This window comes from Myotis daubentonii, chromosome 11 (genome assembly GCF_963259705.1).
Source record: "Myotis daubentonii chromosome 11, mMyoDau2.1, whole genome shotgun sequence".
NCBI lineage: Eukaryota > Metazoa > Chordata > Mammalia > Chiroptera > Vespertilionidae > Myotis > Myotis daubentonii.
In genome coordinates, this window is record NC_081850.1 from 40724281 (window position 1) to 40743150 (window position 18870).

General features: G+C 38.6%; 1 protein-coding gene across 1 annotated transcript in view; it reads right to left on the reverse strand.

Moving 5' to 3' along the window:
• Positions 1–1334: 1334 nt before the first annotated feature.
• The window catches only part of ALDH1A1 (aldehyde dehydrogenase 1 family member A1), a 49343-nt gene continuing 31807 nt past the window's right edge, over positions 1335–18870 (reverse strand). Inside the window, exons 8-13 of the mRNA XM_059656910.1 lie at positions 18650–18752; positions 17869–18053; positions 14927–15091; positions 12062–12219; positions 6954–7028; positions 1335–1952 (exon numbers count right to left, since the gene is read on the reverse strand). Coding sequence (XP_059512893.1) covers positions 1880–1952; positions 6954–7028; positions 12062–12219; positions 14927–15091; positions 17869–18053; positions 18650–18752 — 759 coding nt within the window. The 3' untranslated portion in view covers positions 1335–1879. The remainder of the gene's footprint in view (positions 1953–6953; positions 7029–12061; positions 12220–14926; positions 15092–17868; positions 18054–18649; positions 18753–18870) is intronic.

The window sequence follows — 18870 nt, forward strand, 5'->3', positions numbered from 1 at the left end:
TTTCAAAATGGTAATTATGCCCCCAAATTTACAAAATAGTCAAGATGGCCAATCTTACAGGTCCACACAATTTTGAGAAATTTTGTACTCGAAGTTGAAATTGTTTTAGGACTGGAAGCTCATGAATTTTATTCATTTACACATTGGTGCACTCTACTGAGGCAGCTATTATAATGTCCTAATAATAGTGTCCCTGAAGTACCTATTACTGTTAAAATGATAAACTTAATTATTTATGTAATGTTATCCTAAAGATTACTAGGCTTGAGTTTTAAGCTGTTGAACCAAGAATATTTTAGAATATGCACAGTAATATACCAAAAATTAACTGATTTTGTTTCTTACATGGGAGCATATGCAGAAGCTCTTTATATGAGAGAATAAATATGTAAGTATGGTCCAGTTTTATACAGAGGATGTTATTTCAGCTGCTCCCCCTTGGTCCCCAGATATCTCCTCAGAACACACAGAACACTTGTTGCATAGAACAGCATCTTCCAGCATGGGTTTCTTATTGTTAATTGGTATTAAATGAGGGTAGGGTAAAGGCAAGTTCTCTGGTTAAATAAATTTGGGTGAAAATGTATTAGTTTTTAAAGGCTTTTCAGAACCTGGAATATGACAGTGTTCAATTTGAAACTGTTAGAGGGGATATTACGTTTATAGAATTTTTCAAAAACTTTTTCCTATGGAACCTGTCTTGAGAGACTATGTTTTGGGACCTCTTTCCCCCTTTTTCACTACAAATCAATCATCAATTAAGGTTCATATCCAGTCAAATTTTTTTCATGAGGCCAGACTCAATTCCTGAAGTTAGAGGTCATGGCTACCCCTTTGGCACATTACAGCACTGTTATGGTTCTTAGAATTCTCATTTCCATTATAAGCTCCATTCATTTCTTTCTTTCCTTTCCCTTTCTCCCTCCCTCCTCTCCCTTCCTGTTACACCCTCATCCACCTTCCTTTTCTCCCTTCCTTCTTTCCTTCCTTTTTGATAGTATTTTTGTTCTCCACTAAATTGAGATCATGGACCATCCACTATTCACATGTTTTCTATAACACCTAACATAGAATTCTATGTGTTTTAATCCCATAACTTTGTAGGAACTCAATAAATGCTTGCTGAAGGATGGAGACAATCTATCGCAAATGTTTGCTATTAATTTCAACAGTTCCTCTGGAAAATGTTTCTTTATCCATTTGAGATTAAGTAGGCTAGACTTTTATTTTTAAATGCATCTTTACGCTCAAATTAACACTGATTTAGGGCGACAGGGAGAATAATTCACCATAATCAAGACTTCAACTTAAAAAAAATTCAAACTTAACCAGAATCATGCAAGGTTGTTTTTATTAAGCTCTGTGATTAGATTACAGCTAAGTATTTCAGGGATTACTTCATTTGAGAAGAAGACATGACATTGTTGGAAACATTTCAACAAAATCTAAGGACTTCACAACTACTTGGAACAGAGTACACCTACCCTACAGTTAACAGGCATGTTAAGTACTTCAAGGGGCTGTTAATGGGAAGAAGCTAAGTGACAACTGGTCCTCTTCTATACAATGATTATCCTGGACAAGTAGCTACAAAGAAAAGCACATGACTATTATGGCGCTAGAGAGATCTTTCATGTAAATCCATCCATCCTTTTTATTACAGATAGGACTTGGAGGTCACATACCAGAAGGCAAATGATTCAGGATAAGCTACACGTAAGTATTCTATGTGTAGTATCAATGCTAATATGATCAGTTTATATTTTTTTAAAAAAAAAGTCAAGAAAACATTTTTGTATTTAAAACCCACCATAATATATTAGTGACAGCATGAGATGCTTCGCCATTGAGGATTCTTCTGTCTTTCCATGTAGTTTCTTTATGAGTTCTTCTGAGAAATTTTCATTGTGACTGTCTTAACCTCTGTGTACTCATGGAGACCGTATTCTCCCCTAGAGAGAGTGGGGGGGAAACCCAGAGAATTTAGCACAGCACTACAAAATGCAACGGTCCATGATTTGGTTCCTGCTTATCTGGCTGGGAACAATGGAAGATATTTTCTGTGTACAGAAGCATTTCAAATAGCAGCTAGCCAACCATAAGATATCTGCTCTTACATAAATCTCCTTGAGGAGAAACTTTCAAACAATTTTTTTTTGCATTTTTAATGAGCATGCATACTCAGTTGATTTTCACAGAAACTGTCAATTTTTGACATTGTTCTACTTAACCATAAAAGAGCTCACCACACACCCACACACCAATTCTAGGTTAGGTTAAAATAAATTAAGACACAGCACAAGAGGAGATATAGTAATATACAGGGTGGTGGGACAGAAGTGGGTTTACAGTTGTTCGTATGGAAAATACTAAATACTAAACTGTTTCATGTACGCACAACTGTAAACCTACTTTTGCCTCACCCTGTATAATCCATTTGAATAGTACAGAAAGATTAGTAAATTCATGTGATTGGCCCAGATGAGGGGGTTAATAATGACCACGATTCCATCTTCATTCTAACATGCTCTATTAGAGAGGGCTTGAAACAAAGTATTTTCTGGCTGTAGTTTTAATAATATCTCTTAATTCTTAAAAGGTCAAAATAAAAAAATATCTGACCTATTGTTAGAGGTTTTTCTTTTTTTGTTTATCTATTTTGTTTTTATGCAAGGGAGAGGGTTCATTGGTCTAAATTCAGACCTTTTGGACTTCTTGTGGTTGCTGGATTTTCCTAGTCATCTAGCCCCTCCCATGTTTTTTTTTTTTTTTTTTTTTTTCTTAAATACAACCCAAATGATCAGGAATTAACCTGAGTCAATCATTTGGAGCCTGGTATGTTATCAGGTTTATCAAGACCTTCTACCAGTTTTCAAAACTATGATTCGTCCTTTGTTAAATAGATGACTAAAAAGATTAGGCTAAGTTATTCTCTGTATTGTTTTGATCAGAGCATTAAATTACATGCACTTACAAGTACTCTTAAAATCATATCATAATGCACATGTAGTCGTACAGAGGAAAAAGATCTTGATCCTTTTCTACCCCTCCCTTCTAGTGATGTAGGCAGGTATGTAGAAGGCATCTTTTTCTCCTGGGTAACCTAATCCTCTTACACTGATTATTTTCTTGGGCCATTAAGCTTCAGAAAATGCCTTCTAAAAGCTTCAGTGAGCATGCTCTTCAAAGTAATTAAAGGGTTTAGCCTCAGTTGTCTGAAACCCATTAAAGGATAGTATTTTATCGCACAAAGTTAGAGAAATTAATCCGTGATTTTTGCCAATAGACTTTCCATTGTATTTTGGGTTACAGGACACTCGAAACTGTCAGGATAGTATTGTGGTTATTGTTGTACTCAGGCTGAAGTAACTCCTGCTCCTTAATATATCTATGCATATATATGTCTATGACATAACACAAAAACACCTCTTTACTTAATCTTACTCATCAGTGGGTGACTAGTTCTGTGCTTCTGAAAGCTTCAATATACCAATAACCTGGGACCTGACTGAATGCTGGTCTGTTCCAGTAGGTCTGGAGAGAGGCCTGAGACTCCGCATTTCCAATAGACTTTCAGGTGATACCCATGTTTCTCCACCTTGGCTGCACTTTAGAATTACCTGGGAATCTTGTTAAAATCCTGATTTCTGGGCCTCATCCTCCGGAAATTCTGTTTTTTTGTTACTAATGAGGCCCAGAAATCAGGATTTTAACAAGATTCCCAGGTGATTCTAATGTGCAGCCAAGGTTGAGAACCACTGCTCTAGTCCCAAGCTGCATCTGTTTTTCAGTCTCTAGACCCAGAAATGAGCCAGATACTAATCAAGTAAGGAGGAAATGTTTGCTGAGCTGACGTAGCAAATATCATCAAGCAAAACAAAATTCATGTGAGCTCTCTCTATAAGCTCAGTAGTTTATAAAATTCTCATGCTCCCCTTTCCAAAAGGGACAGGAGGAAAGACATCTCTTGTGAGGTGCTGAGAGCCAATCAAATTTGAATGGCAGTTAACTCTCAATTTAGGTTAACCTAAGTAACAATGCGTGCAATTACACAAAGAGGGGAATTTCTGTCACTTAATGAATTCCAGTGCCAGCACCATGATCTAGAGTCCAATGGAGGTTCAGGCACTCAGCATCACTGCCACATGGGGGTCTACATACCACTAGTTTTAGGTCTGTGAGGACTCTGTTCCCAACTGATGAATTCTGCCTTTCAATCGTTGAGGATAAATTATAATTGAACTCTTGGGAGTTGTTTGAAGTGATCGCTTCAATAATTCTCTTTGATCAGCTTGTAGAAAATGGCTTGTTTATTAAGGTTGCCAAATTTGGTTTCAGGTGGACATTAATGGCAGCATCCTCAGCTAGAATTTTTGAAGTAGTATTTACCATAAAACTTTTTCCTTTGTATTTTAAAGAAGAAAATTATCTATGCCAACATTCCAGATTTTCAGGAAATTACTGAGGGTTGGTTCCTGTTTTTTCATCCCTTTACCAATTTCCTTATGGCTTGAACAAATTGTAGTAAACAAAATTGACATGTCCTTCAGAATAATCTAACCTTTGCTATAGCTTTTTGTACAAAGTAATTAGTTTTTCCAAGAGACTCGCTAATAATGGATATTATAAAGAAAAAGAGGTAGGGAAGGCAGGCTCCATTTGCTGAGCCCCCACTTTGTGAGAGTATCAATGCTAGGGCATGAACATGCAGTAGGGCAGTGGGTCATTTTACTCTCACACTCATCTTAACAGGAATGTTAACATCTCCATATTAAACAGGAGAAAACAGAGGCTCAAAAGTTGTACAACTTGGAGCAGGCTTCAAGGCTAGCAAACAGTGGAGTTGGAATTCAAATGTAAGTTGGTTTATCTATAATTATGTTTCCTGTACTATGCCATGCACTTTTTTAAGGGTTGACCTTTTGCCACTCTCTACCTCCTCAACAACATTCTAAACATGTCCACAGCTTTTCACTGCCCCACTAATAAGATGGAATCAAATTCTCTTGAATTCAAAACTTCTTAATTCATATTCTATTTAGCTCTGGACTCATTCTTCCCAACTCCATAAATCCCCACCAGCCAGCCAACACTAGCCCCTCAACATGCCACATGTAACATTCTGTTCAGAACTGCCTTTTCTCCACCTACTGAGTTTCTACACTTGTTTCATCCCCTAGATCAAGTGCTATCTTTTCTGAGATTTCTTATTCTATCAACTACCATTAATTTTTATCTACTAAATTTCTACTAGTTACAACCACAGAATCTTAAACATGTAAAGGAGCTCACAGACCTATTTTCTTCTCCCACTCCTATCCCACCACAAATTCTGTCCTTGGACAGATTAAAGTTGTGTTAGATGCCAGAAATGTTATACTCTGGTGGTGCCCCAATGTTCTGTCCTTCAATAATACTGTGCTCTGCACTTCACTGCTTTACCTCCCTGAGGTATGGACTCCCAATCTAATACAATTCATTTTATAGCATATGTAGGCTATTTTGCACTATATATCTTGTTACACATGCCTCCTGCCACCACAATTACATGAAGGATGGGACATGGTATCATGTTTCTGGGGCTCCCTGGTTCTTATATACATACAAGTACTTAATTAATGTATATTGAGAAGAAGGTGAATAATTTTATCATTTCCTTCTTTCACCAGCTCTCCAAAGATAGTTGGTTATTTGTAATTTTGTTGACTTATTTAAATGACAAAGTACATGCATTCATGACCTTTAGAAACTGAGACTCACTTTTACTTCTTATTTATAAAATGGGCAGCTTTACTATATCTGATTCCATAAGGTTTGTATATGATATGTCTTTTATCTTGAAGACTTTTAAAATTTATTGCTAAATATAAAAAAGTTTTAAGAAGTGGTTAAATTGCTTGAACAAAATTAAGCAAACATATTGCCATTATTTTCTATGTGTACATTTAAAAAGTCTATATATTGTTTAAAAAGCCATTGAAGGTTTCTAAATGCATTTTTATATATATTCTCAAAACATGTTTTCCTTTGCCCGTGTTGCTAAGTGGTTAGAGCACCAGCCTGTGCACTGTAGGGTCACTGGTTCGATTTCTGTCCAAGGGCATGCACCTGGGTTGCAAGTTCAATTCCTGGCCCTACACAGGGTGAGTGTGGGAGGCAACCAACCAATATGTCTCTCTCACATCCATGTTTCTCCTTTCTCTCCCTCCCACTCTCTTTATAAAAAAAAAAAAAAATCCAATGGGTAAAATATCCTTACTCCTCAGGTGAGGATTAAGAAAAGAACAAAATCTTTATTCAGATTTCCTTTTCAGTTTAGATTTTAGTACCAAGAAAAACTCATCCAGGTAATTTAAAATTTTGGAGTCCACATTAAGTTCAATATTGAAAAAAAATTTAAAAAACATATTTTTAGAAGGGGAAGAAACGTGAGGGAGAGATAGAAACATTGGTCTGCTGCCTCTTGCAGGCCCCCTACTGGGGATTGAGCCTGCAACCCAGGCACGTGCCCTGACCAGGAATCGAACCTGTGACCTCTTGGTGCATGGGTTGACATTCAACCACTGGGCCACACCGGCTGGGCTGAAAATTTTTTTAGGTAAAGGCACCTAATCTACTTCAGAGGTATTTTCAAATAATTATAGTGTTCTTATTTTTGCACACTTCTTACAATCACCAATTTGTAGTTTCTAGCTTCTTTCTGGGAATGTTTTCAATAACCAAAGTTAGTAAACTCCTACTATTTATAGGGGACCTAAGTTCTATTTCCCTTCTGCCATTACCTTTTTGTACTTACTGGGTAAACCCAGCATTTAAAAAGCCATTTGGCAGTACGAACAGAGGAAAGAACAGAGGCCAGTTTAAATTTAAGTAGTGACTATGGATTAATTCCCTGAGAGTGACAACTATCTTTATCAAGATAAGTATTTATCTTAATAGAAGGCTCTTCTTACAGTTCTCGTCCGTTTCCAGACATCTTGAACCCACCAAAGGGACACTGGGCAGACACCATGCTATAGCAATTCACCCTGGAAAGAAAGGAAAACGTATATTATAGATCATAACGAACCAATGCAATAACCCCTAGATCTGGAATTTTAGAAATTCAGCGAGTTCTTTAAGAATTTCATTAATTTCAATACAACATATTCATTGCAATAAGTATAAATCAGCAATTTTCATCTCATGGCATACATAAATTATTAAAATTCTATGGCACACCAAAACACACAGGTATAATTTGCTCACACTGGATGGTGGTTGTGTTGGCTGTTGTCATTTTTTATTTATTTTTACAATCTAAGGGGAAAGAGGTAAGTGCCTCAGACTAAATAGTTAGGTATTGCATGTTTTAAAAATTCCTGTGGCACACTGGTTGAAAATCGCTGGTATATGCATATATACAACCTAGACACAAGTATAAGGGTACAACTCAGCATGTGGATAGCCATTTGGGTAGGACATATGTTCCTCAGAAGTTGTAGTTTGAATTAGAATAGCTTGTATGCCATAGGACAAAGGCTTGCTAGAGACTGGAGTTTGTTGGCTGGGTTACTGCTGACAATTAGCTTATAATTCTCGTGAGTTATGTGCTTAACAGGCTAGAGTCAATTTTCTTTTGCAATGACAATATGTATCATGTTACTCAGTTCACTTTTTTCATTAATTGGTTCAATAACTGCTTAAACTGAGGCTTTGGCAGGAGTTGGATTTCATTATTAACTGTTTACTCCTTGCCATATTTCTGAACAAATATAATTACAAAAACATGAGTGATTAGAACTAAAGAAAAAATTACGATAAAAGATCAAGAAAAGGGGGAATGTAGTTATGCAGGACATGAACAAATTGTTTAGCTTTGAATTTCCTGGCAGTCAAAGTGAACAGTAAAATTTAATTATCAACATGACTCTCATTAAACATAAGAGGAAAACAATATTATTTAAAGGAGGAACAACGTTCTTTTAAAACACTTTTCCTCTCTTTATACCATTATGATAGGTAAACAATAGTGTGACTTCTAGATAAATTATATTATGCTTGGGAGAGTTTGGTTATTAATTGATCCTGAGATAATACTTAGACATTTTCTCAGTTACAGCATTTGCTATCCATTTTCCAGAGTTCCATATTTTCGGTGGACCACAGAGTTCTTATCCAGCCTCTCTTCCTGGAATATAGTTCTTTAAATAAACTTACACTTTCAAAAGACAACTTGTCTCAGCTTTGTTTAATGATTCTTTCAACTGAAAAATTGAATCATTAATTTGAAATTATGAGTAAAATCCCCAAAACTCTGGAATTCAGTAATTATCTGGAAAACACCATGCAGTGACTATTTCTGGGACAATGTCAGAACATCATTGTGTTTTAAGATATACAATAATAAGAATCTAGTCGCCTCTGTCTTAATAGTAAAGAAATTTCTGACTGGGGATTCCCACGCCACTGGGTGAAATGATGTCATAATTGTGTGATTCCAAAAGTCAAAAACCTAAAACCTTGTCTTTTTTTAAAAGCACTGGAAATGAAACTATGTTAGTGCTAGTAAACAGAGAATACTGAGTTAGAGAAAATGTAAGTTCAAAGTGATCAGCCTTGCCAATTGATTCTCTTTTTAAGATTCCTTCTTGTTATAATGGGAGGTGCTCTGCCCACACACTCTGGTTTTGGCCCTCAGAACCTGAGGAACAGTGGGAAAGTATCTAGCTTCTCTAAGCATGCTTTCCCCTCTGTAAAAAGGGCATGGTTATATTTAACAGGGTTGTTTCAAGGTGTAAGATGTTGTATAGAATTGTACTTTATATGGTGCTTGATACATAGGAAGTCTTTAGTAAATGGAGATAATAAAATTCATCATTGCTATTGTATGTAAGTTAATAAATGTATCATGGGATAATTCTACATTAGTCACCAGCCATACTGATGATTTAATTTTATTAAGAGTCTCTGAAAGACAGCACTGCATTATAGAAAGAATCAGGCTTTTGAGCAGTGGTCCTCTATCCTGGTTACACATGAGAATCATGAAATCTTTGAAAAGTACTCCTTAAATAAAAGAGCTTTGCCCAGACTCAGTCACAGAGAGTGATATAATCAGTAGGTTTAATGCACACTCTCCTCACCACAAATCACTGTATGTATGTTGAATGCTCCTCAGGCGACTCTAATGTACAGCCAAGGTAGAGAACCACTGCTGTAGAGTTTGAAATAGGTCTGAGTTTCAGCTGTCATTCATTGTGTGATCTTGGTAAGTTTTCGTTTTTTCCACTGGTAAATTTAACATATGTAAGCAGCTGTAATGTGAAACAAGATAATGAATATAAAGAAAGCAGTGCAGTGCCTAGCATCCATACTTGGGGCAGTGCCGGGGTCCAGCCCCAGCGGGTCCAGGGGTCCCCAGAGGTGTGGACGGAGTCGGCGAAGAAGGAAGGGCACGGAGACAGCGTTCAGTTGATCAGCAGCCTAGCCAGGATCTCTAGCCAAGTTCTGGTCTCGATCTCCAGAGAGGTTCTGCTTCGGATCTCCAGCGAGGTTCTGTAGCCATGTTCCCTCGCTAGGTTCTCCAGCCAGGTTCTGTCCAGGCTCTCCAGTCAGGTTCAGTGTCCAGGTTCCAGTCAGGTTCTCCTGCCAATCTCTGTAGTCAGGTTCAGTCCAGGATCCCTTGCCATGTTCTCCCGCTAGGCTCTGTCTCTAGGCTCCGAGGCCAGTCCCTGTCCAGGATCCTCCGGCATGCTCTCGCCAGCGAAGTTCTTCTGTCTCTAGAGAACGTTCTGTGTAGGTTCTGTGCCTAGGCTCTGTCTCTCTTGGTCCTGTCTTCCAAGCCCTGTGTCCTTAGTTCTGTGTTCTGAGTTCTGAGTGTTTCTGTCTTGTTACAACTGTATTTATACCAGTTGATTCAATCCTATCAATCTCTATTACAAAGGTTAGGGTGTTTCTTATCTCCATTCCAGGGAGAAAAGATTATGTAGTTTAAGCATGATTGTTCGTAGTTAAAGGGATTAATTACCCACCTGGCACTTAGTTGAGGGGTTTTATTCCCTCCCTAACTTCAGGGGAAAATCCCTACCTGGGGATTCAACCTTTCTCGGAGAGGTGACTTTGGTTAAAACACAGCGCCAAGAAGGTGAGCAAACATATTAAGAACCGTATGCCAAATATGCCAGGTCCCTTGAAACAGCAAGGATGGACCGGCTCCCGGCAAATTCCCCCTTTTTTATTTTTTAAAAGCAAGCATTAAAAAGAAAAACCTGAAACGCTCTCTTGTATCCATTTTAAGAGTAGGATTGGCGCTTTCTGCTATTACCTGAGTCCTGATCTATCACTCCAGGGAGAGCTTGCCAATCCTGCACTTTCCCGGGGTGGAAAGGCTGCAGTGGGGTTAAGGATAAGGCTCCTTGGGCCTACCTTCTCCCATGCCTCTACATTTACCTTTCTGGCACCTTTCCTTCCTCAGAAAAGCATGGACATATTTCTTGTATAAAATGTTCCATCTGACTGGGAGTAACCTTAACTCCTCTGCTAGCAAGCATATGTGTTAAAAGATCAATATGGAGTCTTTTTTTCTTTAGACTCAGTATGGCACATCTTCTTAATCTAAAGATCAATACAGAGTCTTTTTTCTTTAGACTCAGTATGGCACATCTTCTCAATCTAAGTTCTGTACTATCCACCTTCTTACCCTATTTATCCTCTATAGGGGGGTCTGTAGCACCCTGGTGGAGTCCTATCCGTCCCGAGTGTGGGGGTTTTCAATGGGGGGGGGGGCTTACCTAGGGGAATCCTTTTCCAGGGGTTCCCAAAGGTGTGGACGGAGTCGGCGAAGACTATCCACCCTTTAACTACGGTGGAGTCCTATCCGTCCCGAGTGTGGGGTTCTCAATGGGGGGGGCTTACCTAAGGGAATCCTGTTCCAGGGGTTCCCAAAGGTGTGGACGGAGTCGGCGAAGACTATCCACCCTCTTCCTACGGTGGAGTCCGATCCGTCCCGAGTGCAGGGCGCTTACCTAGGGGTCCCTGTTCGGGCGCCATATGCCGGGGTCCAGCCCCAGCGGGTCCAGGGGTCCCCAGAGGTGTGGACGGAGTCGGCGAAGAAGGAAGGGCACGGAGACAGCGTTCAGTTGATCAGCAGCCTAGCCAGGATCTCTAGCCAAGTTCTGGTCTCGATCTCCAGAGAGGTTCTGCTTCGGATCTCCAGCGAGGTTCTGTAGCCATGTTCCCTCGCTAGGTTCTCCAGCCAGGTTCTGTCCAGGCTCTCCAGTCAGGTTCAGTGTCCAGGTTCCAGTCAGGTTCTCCTGCCAATCTCTGTAGTCAGGTTCAGTCCAGGATCCCTTGCCATGTTCTCCCGCTAGGCTCTGTCTCTAGGCTCCGAGGCCAGTCCCTGTCCAGGATCCTCCGGCATGCTCTCGCCAGCGAAGTTCTTCTGTCTCTAGAGAACGTTCTGTGTAGGTTCTGTGCCTAGGCTCTGTCTCTCTTGGTCCTGTCTTCCAAGCCCTGTGTCCTTAGTTCTGTGTTCTGAGTTCTGAGTGTTTCTGTCTTGTTACAACTGTATTTATACCAGTTGATTCAATCCTATCAATCTCTATTACAAAGGTTAGGGTGTTTCTTATCTCCATTCCAGGGAGAAAAGATTATGTAGTTTAAGCATGATTGTTCGTAGTTAAAGGGATTAATTACCCACCTGGCACTTAGTTGAGGGGTTTTATTCCCTCCCTAACTTCAGGGGAAAATCCCTACCTGGGGATTCAACCTTTCTCGGAGAGGTGACTTTGGTTAAAACACAGCGCCAAGAAGGTGAGCAAACATATTAAGAACCGTATGCCAAATATGCCAGGTCCCTTGAAACAGCAAGGATGGACCGGCTCCCGGCAGGGCAGGCAATTTCAGGAGGCTGGGAGGAGTTAAAGAAAATATCCTTCCAAAATCGTAGAGGGTGTGTGAGTGTGTTTTGTTTTTGGTAACAACTGTTTTCCAGCAGGCCATGCGATTCCAAATGAAAAGGATAAAGTAACCTATTCATGTACTTATCATTGAAAAGCCAGTATTTATAGGTCTGACTTACCACACTGTTCCGGCCTGCAGAGCAGAGGAGACTGTTATGGCTTTATCAAGGTCTTTGGTAAAGATTCCTGCTGATAAGCCATAGAAAGTATTGTTTGCTCTCTTGATCACATCATCTAAAGATTTAAACTTCATGATTTGCTGCACTGGTCCAAATATCTACACCACAAGAAATGAATGAAATAAATCAAAGTAATAGGTTAAAACTAAATATTTTAGATAATATAATTTTCTGCCTTATAAATCATCCTAAATTAAGATTTTGCTTCTCATCTCATGTGTAAGGATCAAAATGGTAACTGCTGGAATGCTAGGTTAAAACATGTTACGTTCTCTTTGGAACAAGATGGGATACAAATAAGGCATAATTCATTTTCTAGAATTGGAATTACTCTTTCAAGAACTTAATGATTATGCATGAAATCACTAACTACAGAGTTGCTTTTCTATTTAGGAACGTTTTAAATTTTCTCCCTAGTTTTCCTCTTCCAAGTAGCTACATAAACAGCAAACCAAGAAAGCAATGTTTGTTCTACTGGATACATGAATAGGCAATGATTGATAATAATGTTTTAAATATCAGTTTACCATCAATTGAAATATCAACTATTATATTGGTCTTAGACATTTTCATAATCAATCAAGTTAGGTGAAACAACATGAATTTTTGTTCAGATTCTACACTTCAGCCAAATCTTACTCAACTCACATACCAAATAGAATGATTCATTACTGCCAGAGCTTAAATCCTTATTCATGCCGTACTAACCAAAGCATGAATTCATTGACAATGATTATAATCACAGCACAGGAAACAAATTCACAATTTGCTCATTCAAGCCTGAGCACTTTCACTTTTGCTGAACGCTAGTTAGTGCAGCCCAAACTCAACTCATTCTGTATCTTACCTCCTGGTAGGAGAAAAACAACTGGGGTTTCTCTTAAAAAGTAAACTCCTATATTATTGTTCCATAACACATATATTAGAAGTAAAGAGGGCTCCTTTGAGTGTTACCAGAATTTTCTGGGAAATGGCAATTAGAGAAGACAAAAATCAGAAAGGATAGTTTTCTGATGTTCATCATTGCTCTAAGTGTAGGAGGGGGAAGCTACCATTCAGTAGAGGCTGAGTATAAATCTGAAGGTTATAAATCTAAGTATATTGGCCTGTGAACCATCTACTGTAATAGATGTATTAATATATCACTTCATTTTAATTGAACACAGCATTTGGCCCCAGGCTCCTACTTTTATATATATAGATTTCAGAGAGGAAGGGAGAGGGAAAGGTAGAAACATCAATAATGAGAATCATTGATTGTCTGCCTCCTAAGGATTAGGGATCTAGCCCACAACCGGGCATATGTCCTAACTGGGAATTAAACTGTGACCTCCTGGATCATAGGTCAACGCTCAACCACTGAGCCACCACGGCCTGGCCAGGCTCCTACTTTGAAGTAACACACAAGCTGTTCTACCATGAATATTGTAGGAACACAATACATGCTTGAAGTTTTTTTTCTAATTCTATCTGCTGTTAACCAAGATAAGCAAGAATGACCTAATAAGACAAATATTTGAAATCAGCAAATGCAAGTTATAATTCAGTGAAGGGCTGAACTGATGTAGAAAAAAGAATTTGTTTGATTATCCATATGCATTTGTTTTTTTGTGTTTTTTCTCCTATTTATTTCCTGTTTGCAGATTGGAAATGGTTCTGCACTTTCCCCCTAATTTGATGACATTTTGGGAAAGAAAATAACCCACTTAGATTCTGTGTCATTTCATAAACTTGAAATAAACATTTGTTGAATGAACAGAATATGAAAAAAATACAGAGAAACTGGGCCACTCATATATGGCTAATGGGAATGTGAAATCTCTCAGCCACTCTAGAAAACAGTTGGGAAGTTTCTTAAACTGCATTTAACATATGACTCAGCTATTGTACTCCTGGGCATTTATACCAGACAAATGAAGACTTATGTTCACACAAAAACCTATACACCAATGTTTATAGCAATGTTTCCCAAACTGGAAACAACCCAAAAGTTCTTCAATGAGTGAGCGGTTAAACAAACTGTGGTACATCATATTATGGAATACTACTCAGCAATAAAAAGGAAAAACTATTCTTACATGCAACACCTAGATGAATCTATATAGAGAGAATTGTGTTGAGTGAAAAAAAGTGAATCCCGAAAGGTTACATGAAGTATGATTTCACTAGTTTAACATTCTTATGATGAAAAAATTATAGAAATAGGGAGTAGATTTGTGGTGAAGGGAAAGCCAAGGATGGGTAGAAGGGACATGGATTAGGCTATTAAATGGAAGCATGAAGGTGTCATGTGGTGATGAAATGTGGTTCTGTGTCTTAATTGTTTCAATGTCAACATACTTGCTGTGATACTATAGTCCTGCAAGATGTTACCATTGAAGGAAACTGGATAAAGAGTAGATGGATTTTTCTGTATTCCTCCTTACTACAGCAACTAAATCTACAGTTATCTCAAAATAAAAAGCTTAAGTAAAGAAAAACTGCATATAATTTTATCCTTTCCCATTATTTTCAAATATTTTCTTTCCAAAGGAGAAAAAGCAATATTAAAGAGACAATTTTCTTTTCTATTACTTTAAGCCTGTGAAGGAAGCATCTAGAAATTGTTAAGCATTCTGATCTGTATTTGGCTGGATATTGTTGGCCTGCCCAATACGTTCCTTACTATTTTTAGTCTTGATCACAACTTTAAACCTTTATCAATAACAGAAATAAAAAGTAACATTTACTGAGAAAGATGTTCAAAGAGAGAATTTTCAAGGGACACTGTGTACAGTGGGAACAGAGCAGAGTGAGGCCATTTACCTCCTCCTTGGCAATGCGCATCTCATCGGCGACATTAGAGAAAACCGTGGGCTGGATGAAGTAGCCTTTGTTCCCCCAGGGGCCTCCACCACATTCCAGCGTGGCCCCTTCCTTCTTCCCGCTCTCGATGAGGCCAAGTATTTTTTCATATTGTTCCTTATCAATCTATTTGAAAAATACCACATGAAAAGGAAAAGAAATTTAACAACGTGTAGAGAAAATAATTGCGAGGCCTGTTACGGAGGGCTTCAGAATGCTATTGTTAAGTCAAATAACACAGCGGACAGAGGCTCAGATTCATTCTTTGGGTATATTTTATTTTCATATGACTTTTGAAACCTTTTTTGATGACATTTCCATGTATCTTGAAGATAGAGATTTGTATTTAGTAATTTTTTTTTTTTTTACAGTTGTATAAGAAAAGCCTAGTGGCACTGCAAACACATGACTCATTTATTCACGCCTGTTAATAATGAAACACACTGGAAACTAGAGTCCTAACTGAAATAGAAAGAGTGTTAGTAAGAAAAAAGAACTTTGGTACTGGGTTGAATTAGATATAGTAGTTGGAAAGAAGATGCTACAGGACATTAGGAAGACTCCTGGACCGCTGTCTGGTTCTCCTCATTTCTGGTCATCCCTCACGGCTGGGTCCATGCTGACCACAGCCTGGCCATCCTTCCCGGTTCAGGTCCCCCGGGGTAAATAGTAGGTCTGGTTTTAATTTCTGGCCTATTCTGATTGTTGCCATCCCACTTCATTAAATGGGCCACATCTAAACATGCAACAAAAACTACAGAACTTTAATAATGGTTTGTTAAATAATATTTTTATAAGCAGAAAAATGAGTGCAGAGTTTTGTCTGGGAACACCAAGAGCACACACCTCCCCTCCACGCACCAGAATGGTGCCACCTGTTGCCTCAATTCCTATGTTGGGACATTGAGGGATTAGGTGACTCCTGGACGCCAAACCACTGGTGAACACTGTTTTGTCTCAGGTGTGGCTGAGGTTTTAAAGGGAAATCTTCAGAGATCGAGGGGTTAAGGTGAGTTACCAGGCTAACTTGTCTTTTCTCACTACTTAAAAAAAAATGTTGTTCTTTATTTTATTCTCTGACTCTGAAATCTCCCCCATATTCCAAGGCCCAATAAAAGGTTTTATAAAGTTCTAACTGCACACAACTCAGCAACCATAGCCAATTAGATTAAATGCTATTTGGAAAGTGGAAACCATTTTCTAAGATTGGCACAACATTCCGTACAATGTTGCTCAATGCTCCTCAGTGCACAATATTTAATGGAATATTCCAAAAACAAAATGTTTCTTCATTTCCATCAGATAAATGAAGCTGTAGTATTGATTTAATAATTGTAGATATTCTGTCAATAGTCAAAGATCCATGCACTTCCTACAAACTTCTCTGGCCTATTCCAATTCATTAATCTGACTATACCTCCAAAAATTATTTTTTTAATCTCATGATGTATCTTTGGTGACAATGCAATCCCTGCTTATGCACTGGCATATAGAAGCTAAAGAATTATTTGTTAGAAAACTTACATGGTCACTAACTTCTAAAATTACAGGAATTTATATTTAATGTCTCGTTACGGACAATGTGGTCAGACAACCAGCACTACGTTATAGCAAAATGTGACTCCAAAATAAATACAAAGCATAAAGGGATAACACTCAGCCACTTATTACCTTATTTGCCAGCTATTTTCGAGCTTTTATGTCTGAATGTTTGGCATTGCCTAACTCCTAAGATTTTCCTACTAGGATATCTTGCATGAGCAGGAAACTACAAGACAACCTTTTAACGTATCTCAACTCTAAACTTTATGAAGTCGGGTAGCATAACCTGTTTCTTTTGGCATTGCCAGGTACCTATCCCAGGGTTTTGCTGATAACTTGTGGTTAGTCAGATTTATCTTTGGCTTAGTGAATAAGTCAATAATAGTGTCCCCCCCCCCCCCAAATCAAGTGTGGAACAGTATATATGAATATTGTGAAAGAATAGAGCCTCTGAGCTTAATGTGTAGTCTCTAGAGCAGGATTTCTCAACAGTGGCCCTATTGACATTTGGGCCAGAAAAATCTTTGATGTGGGGCTCTCCTGTGCATTGTAAGGTGTTAAGTAACATCTCTGGCTTCTACCCACTAGATGACAGTAGAACCACTCCTTGCCCCTAGTTGTGACAATTGGAAATATCTCAAACAATACCAGTTGTCTCTTTGGTGGGGAGGGGGGCGAAATTCTCTGCTCTAGATCAAAATCCCAAAGGGTAGGAGTAAGTTTAGAACCAAAGTTCCAGGAGCTTCCATAACAAAGAACTGGGCAAGGAAGAGAGAAGGGTCACCTTTGGATAAGAGAAAGAGTTAAAGAGACACTCTTATTGGTGATGGTTCTAGGAAGACAGAAGAAAAAGGGGACCCTAGAGGAATGATCGGTTTTTAACTAAGATGAGAAGTTTGCTACAAACCCAGGAACTCAAGACCTTTCAGGACACGTGTCACCATTAGAGCAACTGAAAGCATTGGAGAGAATTTAGGAATGTGCTGCGTGCCTCTCCCTGTGGGATGGAAGCTGAGACAAAGGATTGATTCTGAGGAAGAGCTAAGTGATACCATTGTTTAAGAACTTCCAAGTGGACAGGAAACTGTATATAGAAATCAAGAAGCATGAAGATTGAAGAAAACAAGAAATTTATATAATTTGTTAATTTTCCCTCACATCTTTAATTCCCAACATGACTGTTAAACTCTTAGATGTAAAAATTGTTGGGAGTTAGATTAATTGTCTTTTAAATCACACTGTTATAATATTGTCACCTAGGAAGATACCACATATCTGGGAAGTAATGCTATTCAATAAAAACTAGGCTTAAAGAGGACACTTTATAGTGTCCCCTGAAAAGGCTATTCCTTCATACTCACCTGAGGGCCTTGACTGACTCCTGGGGTCAGAGGATTTCCAAGAACATACTTTTTAGCTCGCTCAACACTCCTTCGAACAAACTCATCATAAATTGATTCTTCCACAAAAAGCCGGGATGCAGCTATACAACATTGGCCCTGGTGGTAGAATAACCCACGGTGTGCAAATTCAACGGCATTGTCCACTGCAAAGAAGACACTCATGTTAAAAAAAGAGATCTTTTCTAAAGATGATATATTTTTATACACATTTCTCAAAGGCAATAGGGTGTTACAGAAATATCATGAGTCATGTAGTCAGATATTGATTCAATATATTCCACCTCTTATCAGCCAGGTGACAAATTAACCTTTCTAATCCTTTCTGCTTCTGAAATGACGGCAACAAATAGTAGAATCTGAATAAATGTGGTTGTTGGCCTTAGTCCCATATGTCTGAGGGTCTCTCTCTCTTCTTAATGTGATGTTAATATTTAAAGGTACGGAATTTAAAAAATATGTTGTGGCTCCTAAGTGTAAAACCATTCATTCATCCAGAGTTCAGCTGGGAGAATAGTAATCTATCCCAAACCAGCAAGAAAGAGTGTCTCTGTTAGACTTACCTAGAGTTATCACATTAGGACAAGTTAAGAGATTTCTGAAGAGTAATTCTGGACTCTGATTAAGGCCTTGCACTTTGACGTTAGAAGCAAACCCCTCTGTAAACGTCAAGTTCACTGGATGACATTACCAGACACCAGGAAGGATGGAGAGGGAAAAGTTAACAAGTGCTTCTACTCACTGTCTGCGTCAGCAAACACAATGCAAGGGCTCTTTCCACCGAGCTCCAGGGTCACCCTCTTCAGATTGCTTTTCCCTGCAGCTTCTTTGATCATTTTGCCAACCTGAAATGGAGCGTTACAAAAGAGGAGGCTTACGCTGCTCTCATGAAGGCAGGCTTATTTAGCATTTTACTTTAATCTGGTTTGGGCCCTTGTTCATTAACCTTCTAGAAGGCCCACC